We start from the raw sequence: 17,384 nt of genomic DNA, 5'->3' as shown, positions 1-17,384 counted from the left end.
AGAGACGCCAGTGATATCCATGCCCCGAGCCACCCACCCACCGGTGGTTTGGATGTAGCACATTGTGTCTGGCTTCCCGGCCGCCGCAGCAGCCGCCGGTCTCACGTGACCGGAGCCCAAATTCCGCTTGCACGCACGCAGTCCGAGGTGACAGCAAGCTGCAGCCCCTCGGTGTTTAGATCTGCTTCATTTGGAAATCTTTTAAGGAGTAATAATAATAATGTTTTGAGGAAATTGAGTGGAACACTAAATTATTCTCTGATACCTAAGTTCAAACTGTGCAAGACTAAAGAAGCTGAAAATCAATGCACTTTTAAAGTCATTAGAGATCATAAGTGAAATAGTCGGCATTGCTTCAGCTAAGCTTTTAGTGTGCCGTGGTCTTATTATAAAATCAGCCTGGATCTGCATTAATTTCACAGTCTTTTTCTCTGAGAAGCCCAGGGGTGTAGTGCATGATGAATAAAATGTGCATTTCAGAGAAGGCAGTGTTTTTATTAGTGGAAAGGGCAGGGAGCCATGTAGCTGGAACGGTGACCCGCGTGGTGGCTGCCACAGCTACGGGGAACAGGAACGGGCCCTATAGATTCTAGTTCTTTTGCAGCAGCAGCAGAAAATAGCCCTGGTGAGTTCCATGGGTCTCATGGGAGACCTTCAGAGACGCGTACGTTGTCTTGTGTCTGCTACACTTGGGGTCAAACCTCTGACGGAATCCGGAAGTCGCCACTTTCGAAAGTCATGAAGACTTGATACAGCAAAGAAATCCAAAGCAGATGTTTAAATTTTACTTCATACGCACGGTGGAATATTCCCAGAGCAACAGAGCATTTGTTTTTTGTCCATCATTAACAGTTACTAAATAGTTTGTACAGGATTGGGGTATATCTGTTTGGTTTTTGAATAGCATCGATGTATATTTTTACATATATCTGGTTTTTTTAACTCCCCAGAAGAGATGAGGTATGTTGATTTGCTGACATTTCGAGCTGTTGGAATCTATTTGCTAATTTGCCCTGGGTGTGAGGATTGTCTTACTTGCTGCTTTTAAAAATCAAGGCTCACGTTCCAAATGCCGAGCCCAAGCGGGTGGATGCCCTAAGATAGTCAGCCAAGGAGAAAATGCAAAAGAGCAGCGTTTTATTTTATAAAATGCAAACCAGGTCATGTGAATTTCAAAACCCGAGGCTGGAAAAAGAGTCCCCAGCCTCCTTGCCCTGGACTCCATTTTTTAAAAAAGTAAATAAACCAATCATGCAATAGCTCTTTCTGCTTTGGTCAGATTAGCAAGTCAGCACTGTAAGTAAAAAGCAACACAAGATCAAACCAGAGAGAGAAGTTGTTGATTTCATGTACTACTGAGAACAGTGTCGTCCTGTGGCGGTTCTCGTAGACTGTGTTGGTTTAACAAGCGTCCAAACCTTTTGTCTTGTTGTTTTTTGTCTTTCCTGCTCCCTGTCCCCTTGTTTCCCACAGGCTGTGCGTTTGTCACATTTTCTACAAGGGCAATGGCACAGAATGCAATCAAAGCCATGCATCAGTCTCAGACCATGGAGGTACTGTATCATCTGCCCTTTCTTTGTTTTCTTTGTGCAAATGGTGGGGAATGGAAAGCGATTCTCTCCTGTGTGGATTGTTCACATGACAATCACAGATGTAAACTTTTCACCATCTCTCTCTCCCTTCCTTCCTATTCCTCCTCCTCCTCCTCTCTCTCTCCCCCCCCTTTCTCTCTCTTTCTCTGAATTGTTCCCCTGATGACTGGAAATGCACCCAGTAAAAACCTCCCACGTGCTCTCCATTCTTTGTTGAGCCTTTTACTGCAGTGGCCCTGGTCCTGCCGTGGAAAAGTTCACGATGCAGTTGACACCCAGGACCATTTGTACCTCAAGGATCAAGTACGTTCCCCAGCCCGGGGGTGCTGTGGATTCAACATTGAACAGCCCCCGCCCCACCTCCAAATTGCAGCTGGCCCTGTGCTAAACCACAGGGTTCCTTCTGTTGTATTTTCTTCTTAATGTGGAGTCAAGTTATCTTTAATCTAGATGAACAGAATTGTGTTTTTACATCAAGAACGTTGGAGAAAGTTAAGACTTCTCCCGTGTCCGTGCACCTGTGCACTTGTTCATGTATGAGAGTCCCCTAAAAAAAATTAGATTTTGTCACCTCACTGAAAAATGAACCACCACCAAGAAATGCAGAGGCTCAAATTTGGTCCCCTAAGGAGAGATAGTACCTTTAGGGGAAGACAAAGAAGCTGGTGCGCATCCATAAACGTAGCCAACGGCTCTGTACTTCTAGTCTGTGATTTGGGTCATGGCCTTTCAGAATTTTGCACAAAAGCATTCCCAGAGTGATATGCCATTACTTATTCTGTATTGTCTGATCGAATCCTTTGGGAGCGCATGTTCTGCTGTATTATGTAAACTGTATCTCTGTGTATGGGTGATCTTTTCTGGAGGTGGCTTTGTAGTGTTATCCGAAGTTACGTTTTTTTCATCTTTTGAAAAAGAAATTTTTTTTTCCGTTTTATTTAATGTGCAAAAAGTTCTTTATTGATTGAGCTTCTTTTTTGCCTCCATTTTTGGGGGGTTGTTTTTTTTTTCTGTTTGTTTGTTTTTGTTTGTTTTTTTTTTTTTTTTTTTTGCCATGCTGCATCTCCCAAAGCATGTGGGAGCTTAGTGGTCATTATGGGTCACATTGTGGGCACCCTTTTTCTGGGGAGCCACAGGGAGGGGGGGAGTGGGAGGAGGGCTGAGGAGTGTGCATGGCATTGTCACTAAGTGTTGACTGTACTTTTCTGAGTTTTGATACCAGCACTGCAAAGCCTATTGTCTTTCTCGAACTTCCTTTTGACTTTAATATTCCTAACATATCTTATATAATCACTGTGTTTTCCTTTCAGTGCAATGCATTTTTAAGACACTCACACACCCCCCTACGTGAAGGCAAGCTCAGGTGAAATTCGGCCACAGTAGGAGATAATTGGCAGGATTTGAAATTCCTAGGAATCCAGTCTTGAACAACTTGCAGTTACACTCGTGATGGTGTTTTTGCTCGCCCCGCCCCTTTCCTCTGACCTCGGGCGGTTCCATTGCCATGGATCAGCCTGGTTTCCAGCTGCACATCAGTGTAGAGATGAAAATGAAGTACTGTTAAGAAATAGAAAGTCTTGACCTATATTTATTATCTTTCATATCTGTGTGTTGCTTTCTTAATGATGTTTATTTCCTGTAATGGAGTGATGTGTACCCAGATGGGTCTCAGATGATGATGTTTAACCTGAAGTCTTTCAGCTCTGTTGGAAACCCTGCCACCCCCGGTCCCTTCACCCAGGGCCCCCCGCCCAAGCGGAGGTGTGTTCTCCTATGTCCGCAGACGGAGAGCACCAGGAAATACCGCAGACCGGGGTACGAACCCGAACCAGGAAAGTAACAGCCTCTGAGAACAAAAAGAATTTGCCGTAGAGAAGGGGCATCCTGCTGCCTCGACGGCCTCGATCCCTTATTACTATGGCTGTCACCAGACATCAAACGCTGATGCACTTGTTTTTAAATCTGGACATCCATGCTTCATCCGAGGGTCCCTCAGACAGAGTTCTCGTTGAACTCAAAAACCTTGACCTTTAGATGGAAGATTGTATGTTACGCAGCCTCACTTAGAGTCGCTTTCTTGTTCTGCATTAACGACATTGTTTTCGGGACTCTGTGCACATTGTGATTGTGATCAGAGAGATGTGAACTTGAAATGACGTGAATGTTCAAGGTGAAAAGTGGCGCCTTGATCTCCCACTGTCCTCCCGTCTCTCCCCATCCAGATTTTTCCTTTCCTGGTTTATAGGAGTCATTTTTGAGCTATAATCACGGGCCCCATTTTCTTCTTTTATGTATATATATATATTTTTTTTTTTGGTATTTAAGAACGAAAAGCCAATAGAACCTGTCCTGTTAGGAGGAGATGCAATAATTTGTTACAGAACAAATCTGATACATTAACAACCTTTTCCCACGCAAAACCTTTGCTCTCAGTAATTTCCACCTCCGCAGTGTTCTGCTCTCTCGAAAGCAATGAAGCACTGAAATATAGAGCAGACGAAGAAAAATGAAGTATAGAATTTTTTTTTAATGGTGGAACTAGTTCTTTTATGTCATTTCCTGACCCTTAACGTCGTGTCCCGTGACTGTGACTCTCCCAGCTAAGGACCAGTCCGCTGGCGGCTCGACCTAAACAGTCACTTTTCTCGCATTTTGGGGGTGATAACAGACACTGTAGCCTCACAGATACATAGCTCCATCCCCACCAACTACCCAAGATGATGAGAAAAAAAAAATGCAACTTTGTTTTTTAGGAGAAAGAAAACGAATCCACAGGGAAGAGAAAAGCTCATTTACATAGGAATATAAAATTTCTGAGAGGAGCGGAGAGAGATTCTCTTATCATGCTGAGTTTCAATAAAAGTCTTTTTTTAATCACTTGGGTAGAATTACTTCTTTTTATCTCAGCAAAATTTCACAGCGTTAATTGTGATGAAACGTGCAGGCAAAAGCTATATGGAGAAGGATGAGAGAGGGTTTCCGCTGAGTCTTTTACCAAGTGGCGAGTGTTTAAATGGTGCTTTCCAAAGGAAGTCTTCCTCCCTTGAGGGGTCAGGCCCTTACTTTCCCTGATGATTTTTGTCCATCTCAGTCTTGAATGTGACCCTGGGCCGTTTCTCACACACTACCCCTGCTCCTTGCCTTTTAAAGGAAACGAACACAGGAGTTCCCGCTGTGGTGCAGTGGGTTAAGCATCCGACTGCAGCGGCTCCAGTCACTTTGGAGGCATGGGTTTGATCCCCAGCCTGGTGCAGCGGGTTAAAGAATCTGGTATTGCCAACAGCTACAGCTCGGGTTCAGTCCCTGGCCGGAGAACTTCCGTATGCCACGGGTGTGGCCATAAACAAAGTTGAGGAAATGGACACAGAAACTCCTAGAACAACGAGATTGATTAGGAAAAGGTGCCCAGTAGCAGTCCCTTCCTGCCACTGAGGATATACCTCCTTTGACTAGAATATGCTCCCGGTATTTAATTTTTGATTTGCAGTAACTCCTGGGATTACAGATAGAGCATATTTTGACACAGGAGGAGGAGAGACCTTTCTGGAAACATGGGGACACGGACATAGGTCCCTGCCTCTGGTCCCCACAAATTCCTCCTTCCTCCATCCACGTTCCTAAAACGAAACTCGATCCTCTCGATTATATTCCCACGGTTGCCATGACTCCCACGGTTCCAGAATTCAAAGATGCGTAACTGAACAGTGGAAGGAGTGAAACAAAAAATAAGTGAACGCAAAGCAGTTTCATCCCCCTTGCAACGCCCCCCCCCCTTGTCCCCTGCTCACCCGTGGACACACAAAGGCAAGTCCATCTTTGAGACACGCGAACCATGAAGCTTAATTAAAGAACGTGCCTCAGGCCTCCTGTCTGGGAGGAGGTCCCGGGATGGTGGAAGGAAGACCCAGAAGAGAGAAGGCGAGGCGGTGCAATAACCAGAGCGCCCGAGCAAGTGGCTTCACCGACCTCCTGAGCCCCTGACACACCAGTGACAGGACCCGGAATTTTCTCTCGATGGTACTATTCCGAGAAGAAGAAGGACCCTCAAACCATTGCAAAGCCAGGCCAGCCCAGCCCCGCCCCGTGCGCGCCAGGCTAGTTGAGACAGCTAGACCCAGTGCTGACTGCGTGTGGTGAGCGGAGTGGACCAGGCTGTAACCCCTCTTCACTTTCCGCTGTGTCTGACCACAGGGCTGCTCTTCACCGATCGTGGTGAAGTTCGCGGACACTCAGAAGGACAAGGAGCAGAGGCGCCTCCAGCAGCAGCTGGCACAGCAGATGCAACAGCTCAACACTGCCACCTGGGGGAACCTGACGGGTCTGGGCGGCCTCACCCCGCAGTACCTGGCGGTAAGTGGGGGGAGGGGCTCCCCCGGGAGAGAGGAGCTCGCCTGCTCCTCGGCCCCTCAGGACATCAGTGACCTCATCTTCGGGGGCGTTGTGAATGCAGGAAGTTGCCGAAAGCTGCCTTGATGCAGAGCCTGTTTCCCGCTGAGGCTGCTCAGCAGCAGCACGGGACTGATTCCGTGCTCAGCTTGGTGGAGGCTGAGCAGGGTCCCTCAAGGCTAATCCCGCTATTGCAGCTTAAAATCCTATGTCGGAATCCCCATGGCGGTTCCCATGGAACCTGATTGGTATCCCTGAGGACGTAGGTTCAATCCCTGGCCTCGCTCCGTGAGTTAAGGATCCGGCGTTGCCGTGAGCTGTGGTGTAGGTTGCAGCGGTGGCTCAGATCTGGTGTGGCTGTGGCTGTGGGGTAGGCTGGCAGCTGCAGTTCTGCTTCGACCTCTAGCCTGGGAACCTCTGTATACCGTAGGTGCAACCCTAAAAAGCAAAAAGAGAGAAAGCAGAGTAGGAAAAGCAGCAGCCCAGACAGAGCAAAAGGCCACCGTGGTGACCAGAGCCTCTCTTCCTAAAGACTCACCGTCTTGCCTCGGGAAGGGTGCAGCCGGCTCGATTGAGGATAATCGAACCCAACTAAGGAGGCTGTGTTGGAGCGCTCACTGCACTGCTCAGTTCAGTTCGCTCCACATCAGGACCTGAGCTGGCGTCCCCGTGGCACGTGCCCTCCCATGGAGCGATGTCACCCACATCAGATGTTTATCTGTCTGAAACCCCACGCCCGGCTCCTCTCAGGCCAGGCACAGCCCGTTCTCACAGCCCTCCCTTCCGTGGCATTGTTTCTAAACTCTGGCCTCCTTGTTTTGGCCTCCGGGCCACCCATTCCACTTTGCTGGTCTTTGTTAAAACACCGCAGCCAGGACATGAGACACCTCCTCCAGAAGATCCGAACGGCGCAGCGCAGCGCCCCCTGGTGTGGCCGTGGAAAGAGCATGACCACAGGGCAGCTCACCCTCCTCCAAGGTCTTACTTGTTTAGACTTGACCTACCCTCGAGCCACGCTGCTCTGCCCACTTGTCTGCTTCGAGACCCAAGTGCTGAACTACACATCTGTGAACTTCGTATTGTGCATTTGGGCCCGTTTTTCTAGTCTTTGTCAGTGTGTGTGTGTGTGTGTGTGTGTGTGTGTGTGTGTGTCCTGTCCTAATTCTGTCCTGACCTTTGACCTGTCCCTCTCAGGAGCGTTTGACCCTTGAGCCATGCTTTGTTGCAGAATCAGCACTGTGCTGTGACCTTGAAAGGTGAGGTCACCCTGCTGGTTCAGGGGAGAGGCCCTGAGATGTCTCGTAACCTTAGCCAAGATCATGAGCCACCCTGCCCCAGTGCCCGCTGGGGTCTGACATGTCATAGGTGCTCGTGACAGGTCGGGATGTCTTGCGGGAGAAGTGTGCCCTCCTGTGCTCCTCTGCATCCTTGATAAAAGCACTGACCGAGTTTACCGTCACCCTCAAGCCATTTCTCCATCTTATCCGCAAAGACCCCAGGGACGATTCCACCGCCTGTCTTGCTTTGTTTATCTGTGCCAGAAATTGTATGAGGAAAAAGAAAAAGGAGTCCAGCTAAACAAGGATTTCTTCTCTCTCCTCTCTCTCCCTCTCTTTTTAAGGCCACACCTGCAGCATATGGAAGTTCCCAGACCGGGGGTCCAGTCGGATCTGCAGCTGCCGGCCTAGGCCACAGCCACAGCCACACAGGATCTGAGCCTCATCTTCGGCCTGCAGCGCAGCTCACAGCAATGCGAGATCCTCAACCCACTGAGCAAGGCCAGGGATCAAACTCACATCTTCATGGATACTCGTTGGGTTCATTACCGCTGAGCCGCAGTGGGCGCTCCTGAACAATGATTTGTTTTTCGCCAGTGTGCGCTTTCTCAGTTGTCCACAGTTTGATTACGGGAGTGTCTATCAGAGATGATGTCAGGCCCACCTTTTCCTAGTTTCTGAGAACCCAGTCTCCTGCTTCCCCATTTCTGGAAACCAGGACACATGTGCCTGGCCTGTCTCCCCCACCCCACAGGGCACGGAAATCCCGAGCGTGTGTTTCTTTGATCACGTCTGCACGTGATTTCCGTGCCCTGGATCCATCTCCATGTCGCTTATAAAAACGTGTTCGTCTGTGCTCTGACCTCTGTACTCTCCCTACCGCGGGCCTCCGTCCTTTCTCGGCCACTTGCTGCCCCTTCTTGCGATTCGTCCCCTATCCCTCAAGATCTCGGAGAGCCTTTGGCCTTGAAGGCACCCTGCCTCTTACCTTCATTAGGGATCCTGCATTCCTCAAAGTGTCTTCAGAGCGAATGTGCTGTCCCCAGGCTCTCACTTTTAAAAATATCTAAATAGGAGGAGCGAGTAAGGGCTCTGCAACCACAAGAAACTGGGAAACCCAAGAAAGCCAAGCAGATAAGAGCCGTCTCTCATCGAAAGGGACAGTCCCCGGCGTCTTCCTCTTCCTCACTGCGTGTGTGCGTGTGTGCGTGTGTGCGTGTGCATGTGTGTGATATCCGGCTGGCGGATGACACCAGGTCGAGAGAGAGAAGTGAAAGGTACAGACGTGCTCTTCCTGGCAGCTGTTGAGAATCCCCCCAACCTCATCGTGACTAAAGCCCCTGGCATTTCACTCTCCTCGATGCTTGTAAGTCAGTCGATAGATGCCCATTTCTGAGTCACATCCAGTGCTAGAGTTGCCGCCTTCTTAAGCTGAGACCTGTACTTACCTGGAGGAGTGGCAGTGCTGTCCGTTGAGTTCTGCAGAGCCCCCACGAAATTCTGAGAGCTCAGTTTTTAAAGAGGGCCTGTATCTGGGTCCTCCTAAGCTCATGGCATGCTAGCAGTTTCCCAGGAATAAATTTGGTGAATCCACGCCTTGGGCACCCGGGTACTTCTGCACATAGGCGATAACTCGGTGCTTGCTCCCGGGTACAGACGCTGGCTCTGTCGAAGGACCTCACCAAAAAAGAGAGTGTCAGTCAGTCCAGGCAAACATAGAGCACCTCAGTTAACCTCCAATTCACCTGAGCGGGTCTCGAGCAGCAACCACATGCCCTTCCCTTGTGGTACCCACTGTTCCTCCCCGGGGGATAAACGGATTTGGGGGCAGCTGTAGGGACAAAATGCAGAGGCCTTTTCCAAGTTCTCTTCATTTCTTCTGTAGAGGATGCTGATGTACTTATCATGCGTGGTGTCGGCGTACTTAGTACCAGACCCTTCTAGGTTTCGGCAAATAGTTCCTGCTCTCTTCCCGCAGAGCCCGTCTTCAGATGGGTGACCTTTGTCTTGGTCACATAGTCAAGGCTGTAAGTGTGCAGCCATGAATAGCTACACTTAGTTCCAGCGTGACACGATGGACCCTGAGCTGTGGAGGAGACGCGGGGATGGACCTTGATTGACAGAGATGAGTTAGGGTAACTGCTAGGCTCCAGAGAGAGAGCATTAGTCACGCCATGTTGGTTTCCATAGATTTAACACCTGGTTGTTAAGAAGAGTAAATTGATTAATTGTTTTAAGGCGGCAGCTTATTGAGTTTCCCCAGTGTCTGTGTTTCTTAATAGAGATCAGACATTAATATGGATTTACAGCCCCAACTCTGGGAAACTTCAGCCCGTTAATAGGCAGCAGCAGCCGCCTATGGAGCTGTGCGGGAAGCGGGAGGCGGCTCCTCAGAAGGCTTGGGAAGCTCATCACCTCCACTTCGTCTTGGCAATGCATTTCTCTGTTCATTTGCAGCTTCTGCAGCAGGCCACCTCCTCCAGCAACCTGGGTGCGTTCAGTGGCATTCAGCAAATGGCTGGTAAGTCACAAGGCCTTGCCTTCGACCTCGTTGCTGTGGTCTGAGCTGGGGGTGGGTTCAGAGGGCAGAGAAAAGAAGCAGGGCAAAGAACAAAGAATAATTACCAGCCCTGTTTGCTTTCTGGCTTGGGTGTTAAAATCAGTTTCTCAGACGTTGATCTTCTGGCCACGGCATCTCCAACAGTTATGTAAGGACAAAATTGGGAGGCTGAGAAGTCCTGCTTCGTATACTCTAGAGTTGGTTTCATTTAAAAAAAAAAACAAAAAAAAAAAATGGGTTTGATTACTGGGGGATTTCCAGCAAGATTCCTTATCCAGGGCAGCCACAATGATAGGCATTCCTCTAAAATTTTAATCATCAGTCAAGACAAATGTTCTGACCTCCATCATGAAAGCCAAGCCTGCAGGCCTGTGAGACAGTTTGCAGTCCCTGGTTGACCACAGGCCCTTAACAGGGTACCTTCTTCTACTTGAGAGCCCTGGTGGACAGGATTGTGCATCAGAAGCTTTTATGCACAAGCATAGTCTTTGTTCTCGAGAAAATCAAAGTGTGACTGGCTTTGAAAGCTAGCTCATGAAGAATTTCTCTTTATAATGAGCTGTGTCAGTAGTAACTGAGGTACGGTGATTAGCGAAAGGTCACACCTGCTGTGTCACCTTCCAGGCTCATAGTCTTACCTCCACAGGGCCCGGGAAGGTAGCCCGCACCACGAATCAGACACAGATGCCGTTAACCTGCTCTAAGGAACAGGGCTTCTTCCTTGTCTGATTCCAAAAGGACAGGGGAGAGTGGGTAAGGAGAAGAACAGATTTGGGCCGTAGCAGCCTCAAGCATGGTGTGTTCTAATCAAGGGCACCCCGAGTCTATGAAATGAACCCAGGATGTGCAGAATGAAAGCCTGATTTCTTTTATTCAAAGGAGCGAAAACTCCTTTTTCTTTTTCTTTTTTTTTCCCAAATGCATATCCTTGATTCACTTTTCTAAAAAGTGTTTTATTTATTAAGGTATAGTTGATTTATAGTGTTGAGTCCATTTCTCCCATAGGGCAGAGTGACACGGTCATTGCCTTATATCAGCTCCCATCGCGGTCTATCCCAAGAGATGGGGTATCGTTCCCGTGCTGCGCAGCAGGACCTCATGGCCCATCCATTCTAAATGCAGTAGTTTGCACCACCTAACCCTAGACCCCCAGGCTACCCCACTCCCTCCCCCCTCGGCAACCACAAGTCTGTTCTCTGTGTCTGAGAGTCTGTTTGGTTCTGTAGGTAGGTCCATTGGCGCCATGTTTTAGATTCCACATATAGGTAATATCAAATGGTATTTGTCTTTCTCTTTCTGACTTACTTCACTTATTTGCAGAGACTTTGAATGAGCATACATAGATTTCTCCTCCTGTGTGTTCAGTGGTTGTCTGCCAGCCTTCCACGGTGGCCTCCAGGGCTGACGGTAACTGGTCTGATGGGACCTACTAGCCTATGGTGGAAACAATGCTGAATTACTCATTGAGCTGTAAATCTGTTGGCCCCACCAGCTTGTTCTGCTGTAATAAAGCCTTTGAATTATTAGGGGAAAAATACATGTTAAAATAATAACTAGTTAAATCATTCTGCAGCATCTTGATGAATACAGCTGGGGAAGCTGGCCTTGGAGCTAAGAATCACATTGAACGGTTGATTTATTTTCGGTTCTGTGAAGGGAATTGGAGAGAGCGAAGTGAAATATTCAAGGAGTTTTCTGTGTTTTAAACAGAGAAAACCACCACATCCCAAGCTCTGAAATAAATGCTAAGGTTTGTCTCTCCGACCTGTGCAGGATTTGTTTGGCCTCCCATAGTACAGACCCATCCAGATTCAAAATAGGGTCTTCCTTAGAGGACGCCTCAGGCTCTCCTGTCCCCACAGTTGAACTATGTCAAGAAGGTCACTGGGTCCTGAGGCTACTGCCACGCGTGTCTTCCCGGGTGGACACAGCGTGCTGTCATCCTTCATCAGGCTGTGTGCGTCTGTGGCCGCAGCTCAGGTCAGGATGCCAGCATCTTCCTGCTTGGCGTGCTCATTTAAGAACCCCCAGGGTATCTGGGAGCCACCTGACAAGGTGTGTGGAGCAGAGGGCTCATTTAAAGGTGGTCTGCAAACACTCTCGGCTTTCCAAAATACGCCTTTCTCAAAACTTCGGCATTAAATTCAGCACGCTAGGTCTGCCCAGGCCGTGGGATCGAGCACCGAGTGGCCCATTTTCTCCTGTCACCTTGATACCGAGAGCATCAAGGACACAGATGTCAAGGCTCTTCTGTAACAGGTGCCCTTCATTCCTAGGGAAAATCAAGTCTCACTTAAGTGTCGGAAGCATTGGGGTTTTGGTATTTCTTTTCAACAAAGTGATAGAGCCCTTTGCCCTTTTGTCTTCCCCCAAAAGCAGGCTTAGCTGTTGTCACTGCCAGTCACCCCAACCAGTCTTATAAAGTGGATTGGTAGTAGCGGTCACTTCCTGGAGGAGGTTCTCCCAAGGAACCCCTCTTCCTCGTCCCCCTAAAAACCCTCACTTCCGTACCATCCTCTCACCTCTGAATACCCTCACTCATCGCTGCTCCAGAGGGCACAGCCGTGGCCCCGACTCCTCCAGGCAGCACCCGTGACTGTTTCCCAGTGGATGCATCACAAGTGAGTAGAAATCAGCAGATGCAAGTTGATGTTTTGGAGGCATTCCCAATGGAGCTTACGTGAGACGCCCAGTTTTGGAAGTCAGAAACTTGACTGTGGCCTGATGTTTGAGCCAAAAGCCATTTTATAAATGAATGACGGCATCTTCATGAACGAGTTGTCAAAGATGGGAGATTAGTGGGTTGGTCCAATGTCAGACACGCTACACAGAGCATGGTATGTAACATATTCGGTGGAAACCGTCATGAGGGAACCCAAGAGGTTGCTCATCTGAAACCCCACCTGGGGCGGGACTCTTGCTAACCGAGGAGACAGTAAGAGTGAGGCTGGTGACCGCCATGCTTCAGATGCAGTGTTCATGTCCTCCAGGGCCGTGTGATAAACGCCACATGGAAAATTCAAGTACCACAGCGGAGAGCACCAGCCCCAAAAAGAGCAAACTATTTCTGAAAAAGATAATATATTTTTGTGAACACCTCTCAGAGCTTTGTGTTCTGTCCTTCAGGAGGTTGGGAGGTTGAGGCTGCTCACCAGAGTCTAAAAGGTCTCATTTGAATGAGTAAACATTTTTTTTTTTTTGAGGAGAAAATAAAAGAAAGCTGGGGGAAAAAATTTAGGTGACAAGTTCCTAAGTAGTTACATCAATAAAATCAAATGAGGCATCAACTATACTTTTTTCCAAAAAAACCCACAAATAATGGTTTACCATTTTTCTTTCAAACTAAAAATAGCTTCAGATGTGTTTCATTGTTTTTTACAAGGAAATAAATATGGAACTTAAACACCAGAAAATAGGTTAGTAAGGATCAAATCTTTATACACAGACTCCTTTTATGCATCCTTGAAGTTGATTGATTTGACTTTCCCTTATAACTTCTGATAAAACATGTCCCATTTCTCATTCAATTGTAGTATTTGTTCCATGAATCTCTGAAATCTCAGAATCTTGGTGTCTAAGTTCTGGCCAAGAATCTGAATTTTTCTGAAGAAGAAGGAATAAGGGAAAAGTGGCTTTTCAGTCTTTAGTTTCTGTATAACAGCTGTCATCTCAGAAAAGCATCATGTGAGAAAAACAAGGGTAGTATTTGACCATTCTGTGATGATTAGCATCCCATTTTACAGGTGGGCAACTGAGGCTGAGAGAAAGTTCACTGACAAACTTGCCCCAAGTCACTAAGCTAATAAATGGCAGATCCAGATTGCAGATGGGCCTGATCCAACCCTGACCTCCCTTTTACCCCCAAGCTGGTCAGAGGGTGTTCCTGTCCCCACACCCAGGTATGTTCCTGTAAGCACAGGCTCCAGTGACTGCACAAACCGTCAAACAGGCCAAATAACAAGCCATAGGAAAACCTTGCTCAAGAATGCCAACACTGTTCAAAATGAAGCATTTCAGAGTCAGCCCCAGGAAAAACACCACTTTTCATTCTGGACAACATTGCAAATTTATTGAGAGGGGGTTGTATGCTGCTGGGGGAGTTATTTTTCTAGGGTGAGGGGTTGTTGGTAAGAAATATCAGAAATTATGAAGCTATGGCCAAAGAAAAGAATCTTGTGATAAACAAGGGAACACTCCCTCACTCGAATTCAGATGTTCAGTAAAACTGGTAGTAATTCGCTTGCAGAATTAACTGGTCTGGGTTTCCAAAGTCACAGTGAAGTTGTAGAGTACAGATAGTTGCTTAAAACAACAACACAGCAACTGTTTTAACCGTTGGTGACCTGCTTCCAGAGAAGCCGGGCTTAGAATGTGTGTGACAGAGACTTTTGCAGAATCTGTGCTTCAGAGGCTGGCTGAGACCATCACTCACCTCAGGGACACACTTGTGAGGTGTGCATCCAGGACCCACAAAGACCTCAAGTTCTTCCCAAAGCTGAGCCTCCCATCCTCCGCTCTCCACACTCTCTCGGGGAAGTGCTAATAGGCCTTATGAGAATGTTCCATAGCCACCCATCTGTCACTTTTTAACAGACCTGATTGGCAAGCACTTGTAACAACTGACATCTGTTCTTGCTTATTGATATGCAGATTTATGGTAATTGCTCTGAACAATAAGACACAGAATTACCTAAGGTGAACATTAAATTAAATTTTCATGCTCTTCTCCTTATAAATAATTTTTTTTAAATCTTCAGTTTCAAGTAGGCCCAGTGCGCATCTGTTTGGTACAAAATTTCTTTTAGGGAAGGATTTTCTCTTCCCCGAGTAATGAGTGAAAAGTTGAACTTCTGCATGCCCAACTTTTTTTTTTTTTCTGGCCATCTTGATCTTGGCATGCTGTCGGGTTTCCTAAAACTTATTTAAATGTTTTGCATTTCTAGCCACCCAGATTATTGCCCCTGGCTTGAGGGGTGCCTACCCGAGCCAAGTGCTTGGGAGGTTAAATAGAGGTGGTTTTCCTTCTCCGAGAAGAGCTGTTTGCGGAGCCAGAACCAGCATCCAGCTCCTGTCTGGTGCCCTTTCAGGATGACTGTGTGGGAGTCGCAGTGATGAGACTAGGACTGGGTCGGGGTGGAAGACCAGAGGCACTGCAGAAGGAGCTGAGGAGGAAGGGACAGGGTGATTTTCCACACCCCCCTGAAGAAAATAGACCAAGACAACCAGAAATATGAATTCAGTGTGAGCGGAAGCAGACACCCCTGTTGTGATGGCAGTGGGCCTGGCGTCTCAATGGGTAACTGGCGGGTAACTCTGTCCTGTCCAGGAGCTGAGTCTGCAGCAGCGTGAGGTCTGGAGAGGCAGCGATGCCCGGCACCTCAGGTACCCAGTGATGCTGGGTGATACAGTTAAGGAGGTAGAGGATGAAACCTGAGGGTGTCCTTGTGAGGCTTCTGAGCTGCTTTCCCGGCTTGGGGCAGATGCCTTTCCCTGCACAGGGTGGTCCCTGAGCCCCTTTCCTAAACAGGAGAAGAGCCAGCACATCCATCACCGAGGACTGGCACTACTGTGGGTAAAGAGTCCCAGGATTCGACCCTGAGAAAGCATCCCTGGTGCCCTGAATGTGACCCTGGACGTGAAGAATGAGACAAGCCGGGCAGTAGCAGTATTTCAGAGGCCTGGGCGTGGTCAGGGATGTCTTCTCTGGGCAGGTTTCGGGGATGGACTGGATAGTGGGCCTGGGACCTCTGCCTGACCAGGCAGAAGGACACAGCACAGGGAACAGGTGCTTCTGTTACCCCCGGCCCACGTCCAGGCACAGTAAGACCCACAGGAGGCCGGAGGGAGAGCCTGTGCCTGCTGCCTCCACAGAACCCCCCACTGTGGTTTCAGCCATCTGCTCAGATGTTCTTAGAAAGTCTCAGCCTGGTTTTGGTTTTTCTTTGGCTTGATGGTACCTGGGGTTTTTTGGTGGGAACACCGTTTTCTTTCCTCCTTTATCTGTTCCCTCTGCACCGTGACTCCTGAGCTCTGATTTCTTCTCCATTTCTCCTGTCGCTGTCACCAACCCGAGGCCTCTCGTTCAATGGTTTCCTACTAGGACTGGCACCCCTTTCAGATTATCCAGAGGAAGCAGGGGTCCTCCAGCTCTTGAGGGTCTGTCACCCCAAAAGGTGGGCACGCATCGCATGCGCAGTTCTTCATAAAACTTCAGGGGAACCAAAGAGCCCCTGGATCTCATCAGGGAAACTTGGGTGAGGAGCCCACCAAGTTAGGGTGGTGAGCAGGAGGGAAATGGCCCCTCAAAGAAGGAGCCTGCAGCCTGTTCACCGAGGAAGCGGGACCCGGGTTCGTGAGGCCTGTATTCTAAGGATGGAGGAGGGGGAAACACTTAAGGAGCTGAAGGGTGACTGAGTGACAGACAAGATGTCATGCACAGTTGTGCCGTGGTCCCTGGTTAGCTGGGGTCTTAACTGCCAATGAAGATCTTGGGTCAGTGTCTGGCCCTCTGGGGCCTGGGTACCCAGAGGCCAAGCAGGAAGCACTGTTGCACCCACGTCCTCGGACCCCATCCTGGGGACACATCCCTCACCCGGCAGCCGTGCTGAGATGCTGTCGAAAGAAGCAAGGCTAAGCTGGGCCCGTGGTAGGAGCCGGTGGCCATTCACGTCCGATGCCCCAGCCCCTCTCCTGTGAAGCCCTATGTCCTTCCTCCCCTTCCCCCCCCATGCCTCCCCATCATCCCTGCACTTCCTGGGTGGGAACCAAGAGAACAGAGGCTGGGCGGGCAAGGAGGGAGGAGAACGGGCCTCCTTGTCCCCGGAGCTCTGAGCTCCCGTGTCCTCTGTCTGTGACACGTAGCACAGCTGGAGTGCCTCCGTCATTTGGGTCTGTCAGGCCTGCTAAGTAAGCGTGATTCGCAGGCCTGGCACGTGCTTTGTCCTCAGTGCCATCGTCTGCATTATTGGGGATAACATTGTTGAGGTTATTATCCAGCCCGTAGAGCTTCCTCTGCCTCCCAGTTGTTCCTTAGCCTTCAGTGTTCTGAAGCATTTACTCAGGTCTGCTCATCTTAGTCCCAAATCGCAGCCAAGAATCTGAGCAGCAGATAGGTAAGCCCTGTGCTCGAGGCCGGGGAGGCCGGCGGAGGGGCGGCGGGCCAGGACAGGGAGTCACGTGTTTGGGATGGAGCCCCCACCCTCCCTGACAGCCCACGCTGCCTCCGGGAAACAGTGGTCCTTGTCTCTGTGGTCACCAGCAGAGGAGCTCTGCCTTCTGGGCCCAAGGAACACAGGCCAGGATGGAGGGGAAAATGTGGGATTAGGGCCGGGACCGGGGTTTCACCCAGGAGGCACCTGCTTCTCTCCATCTAACCCTCCCCCTTCTCCATTCCCTCAAAGCCCTGAGACGCTGGGGTCACAGCAGCCTTGCCCGTCCACCTCACCCCTGCTTCCTGTGGCCCATGTTCTCCCTCCACGCAGTGTGGTTGTGGCACTGAGTCGGCCCTGCCCAGCATGGTCCTGGAGCCTGGCCTTGGCAGTGGGGGCGGGGGCGGAGCCGGGGGTCCAC

At 49.2% G+C, this 17,384-nt stretch overlaps 1 protein-coding gene across 27 annotated transcripts in view; it reads left to right on the top strand.

Annotated features, from left to right (window-relative positions):
- Positions 1-17,384, top strand: part of CELF2 (CUGBP Elav-like family member 2) — a 362,707-nt gene that overhangs the window by 263,147 nt on the left and 82,176 nt on the right. For 23 of the 27 annotated variants that reach the window (XM_021064243.1, XM_021064241.1, XM_021064242.1 and 20 more), the window contains 3 exons: positions 1,474-1,553; positions 5,784-5,942; positions 9,713-9,776. In XM_021064243.1, the coding sequence (XP_020919902.1) occupies positions 1,474-1,553; positions 5,784-5,942; positions 9,713-9,776 (303 nt within the window). The remainder of the gene's footprint in view (positions 1-1,473; positions 1,554-5,783; positions 5,943-9,712; positions 9,777-17,384) is intronic. The other 4 variants (XM_021064258.1, XM_021064257.1, XM_021064256.1 and 1 more) reach the window with 1 other exon arrangement.

Source organism: Sus scrofa, chromosome 10 (assembly GCF_000003025.6).
Source record: "Sus scrofa isolate TJ Tabasco breed Duroc chromosome 10, Sscrofa11.1, whole genome shotgun sequence".
NCBI lineage: Eukaryota > Metazoa > Chordata > Mammalia > Artiodactyla > Suidae > Sus > Sus scrofa.
Note: the sequence above shows the minus strand (reverse complement) of the source record. Positions and strands in the feature narration are given on the sequence as shown.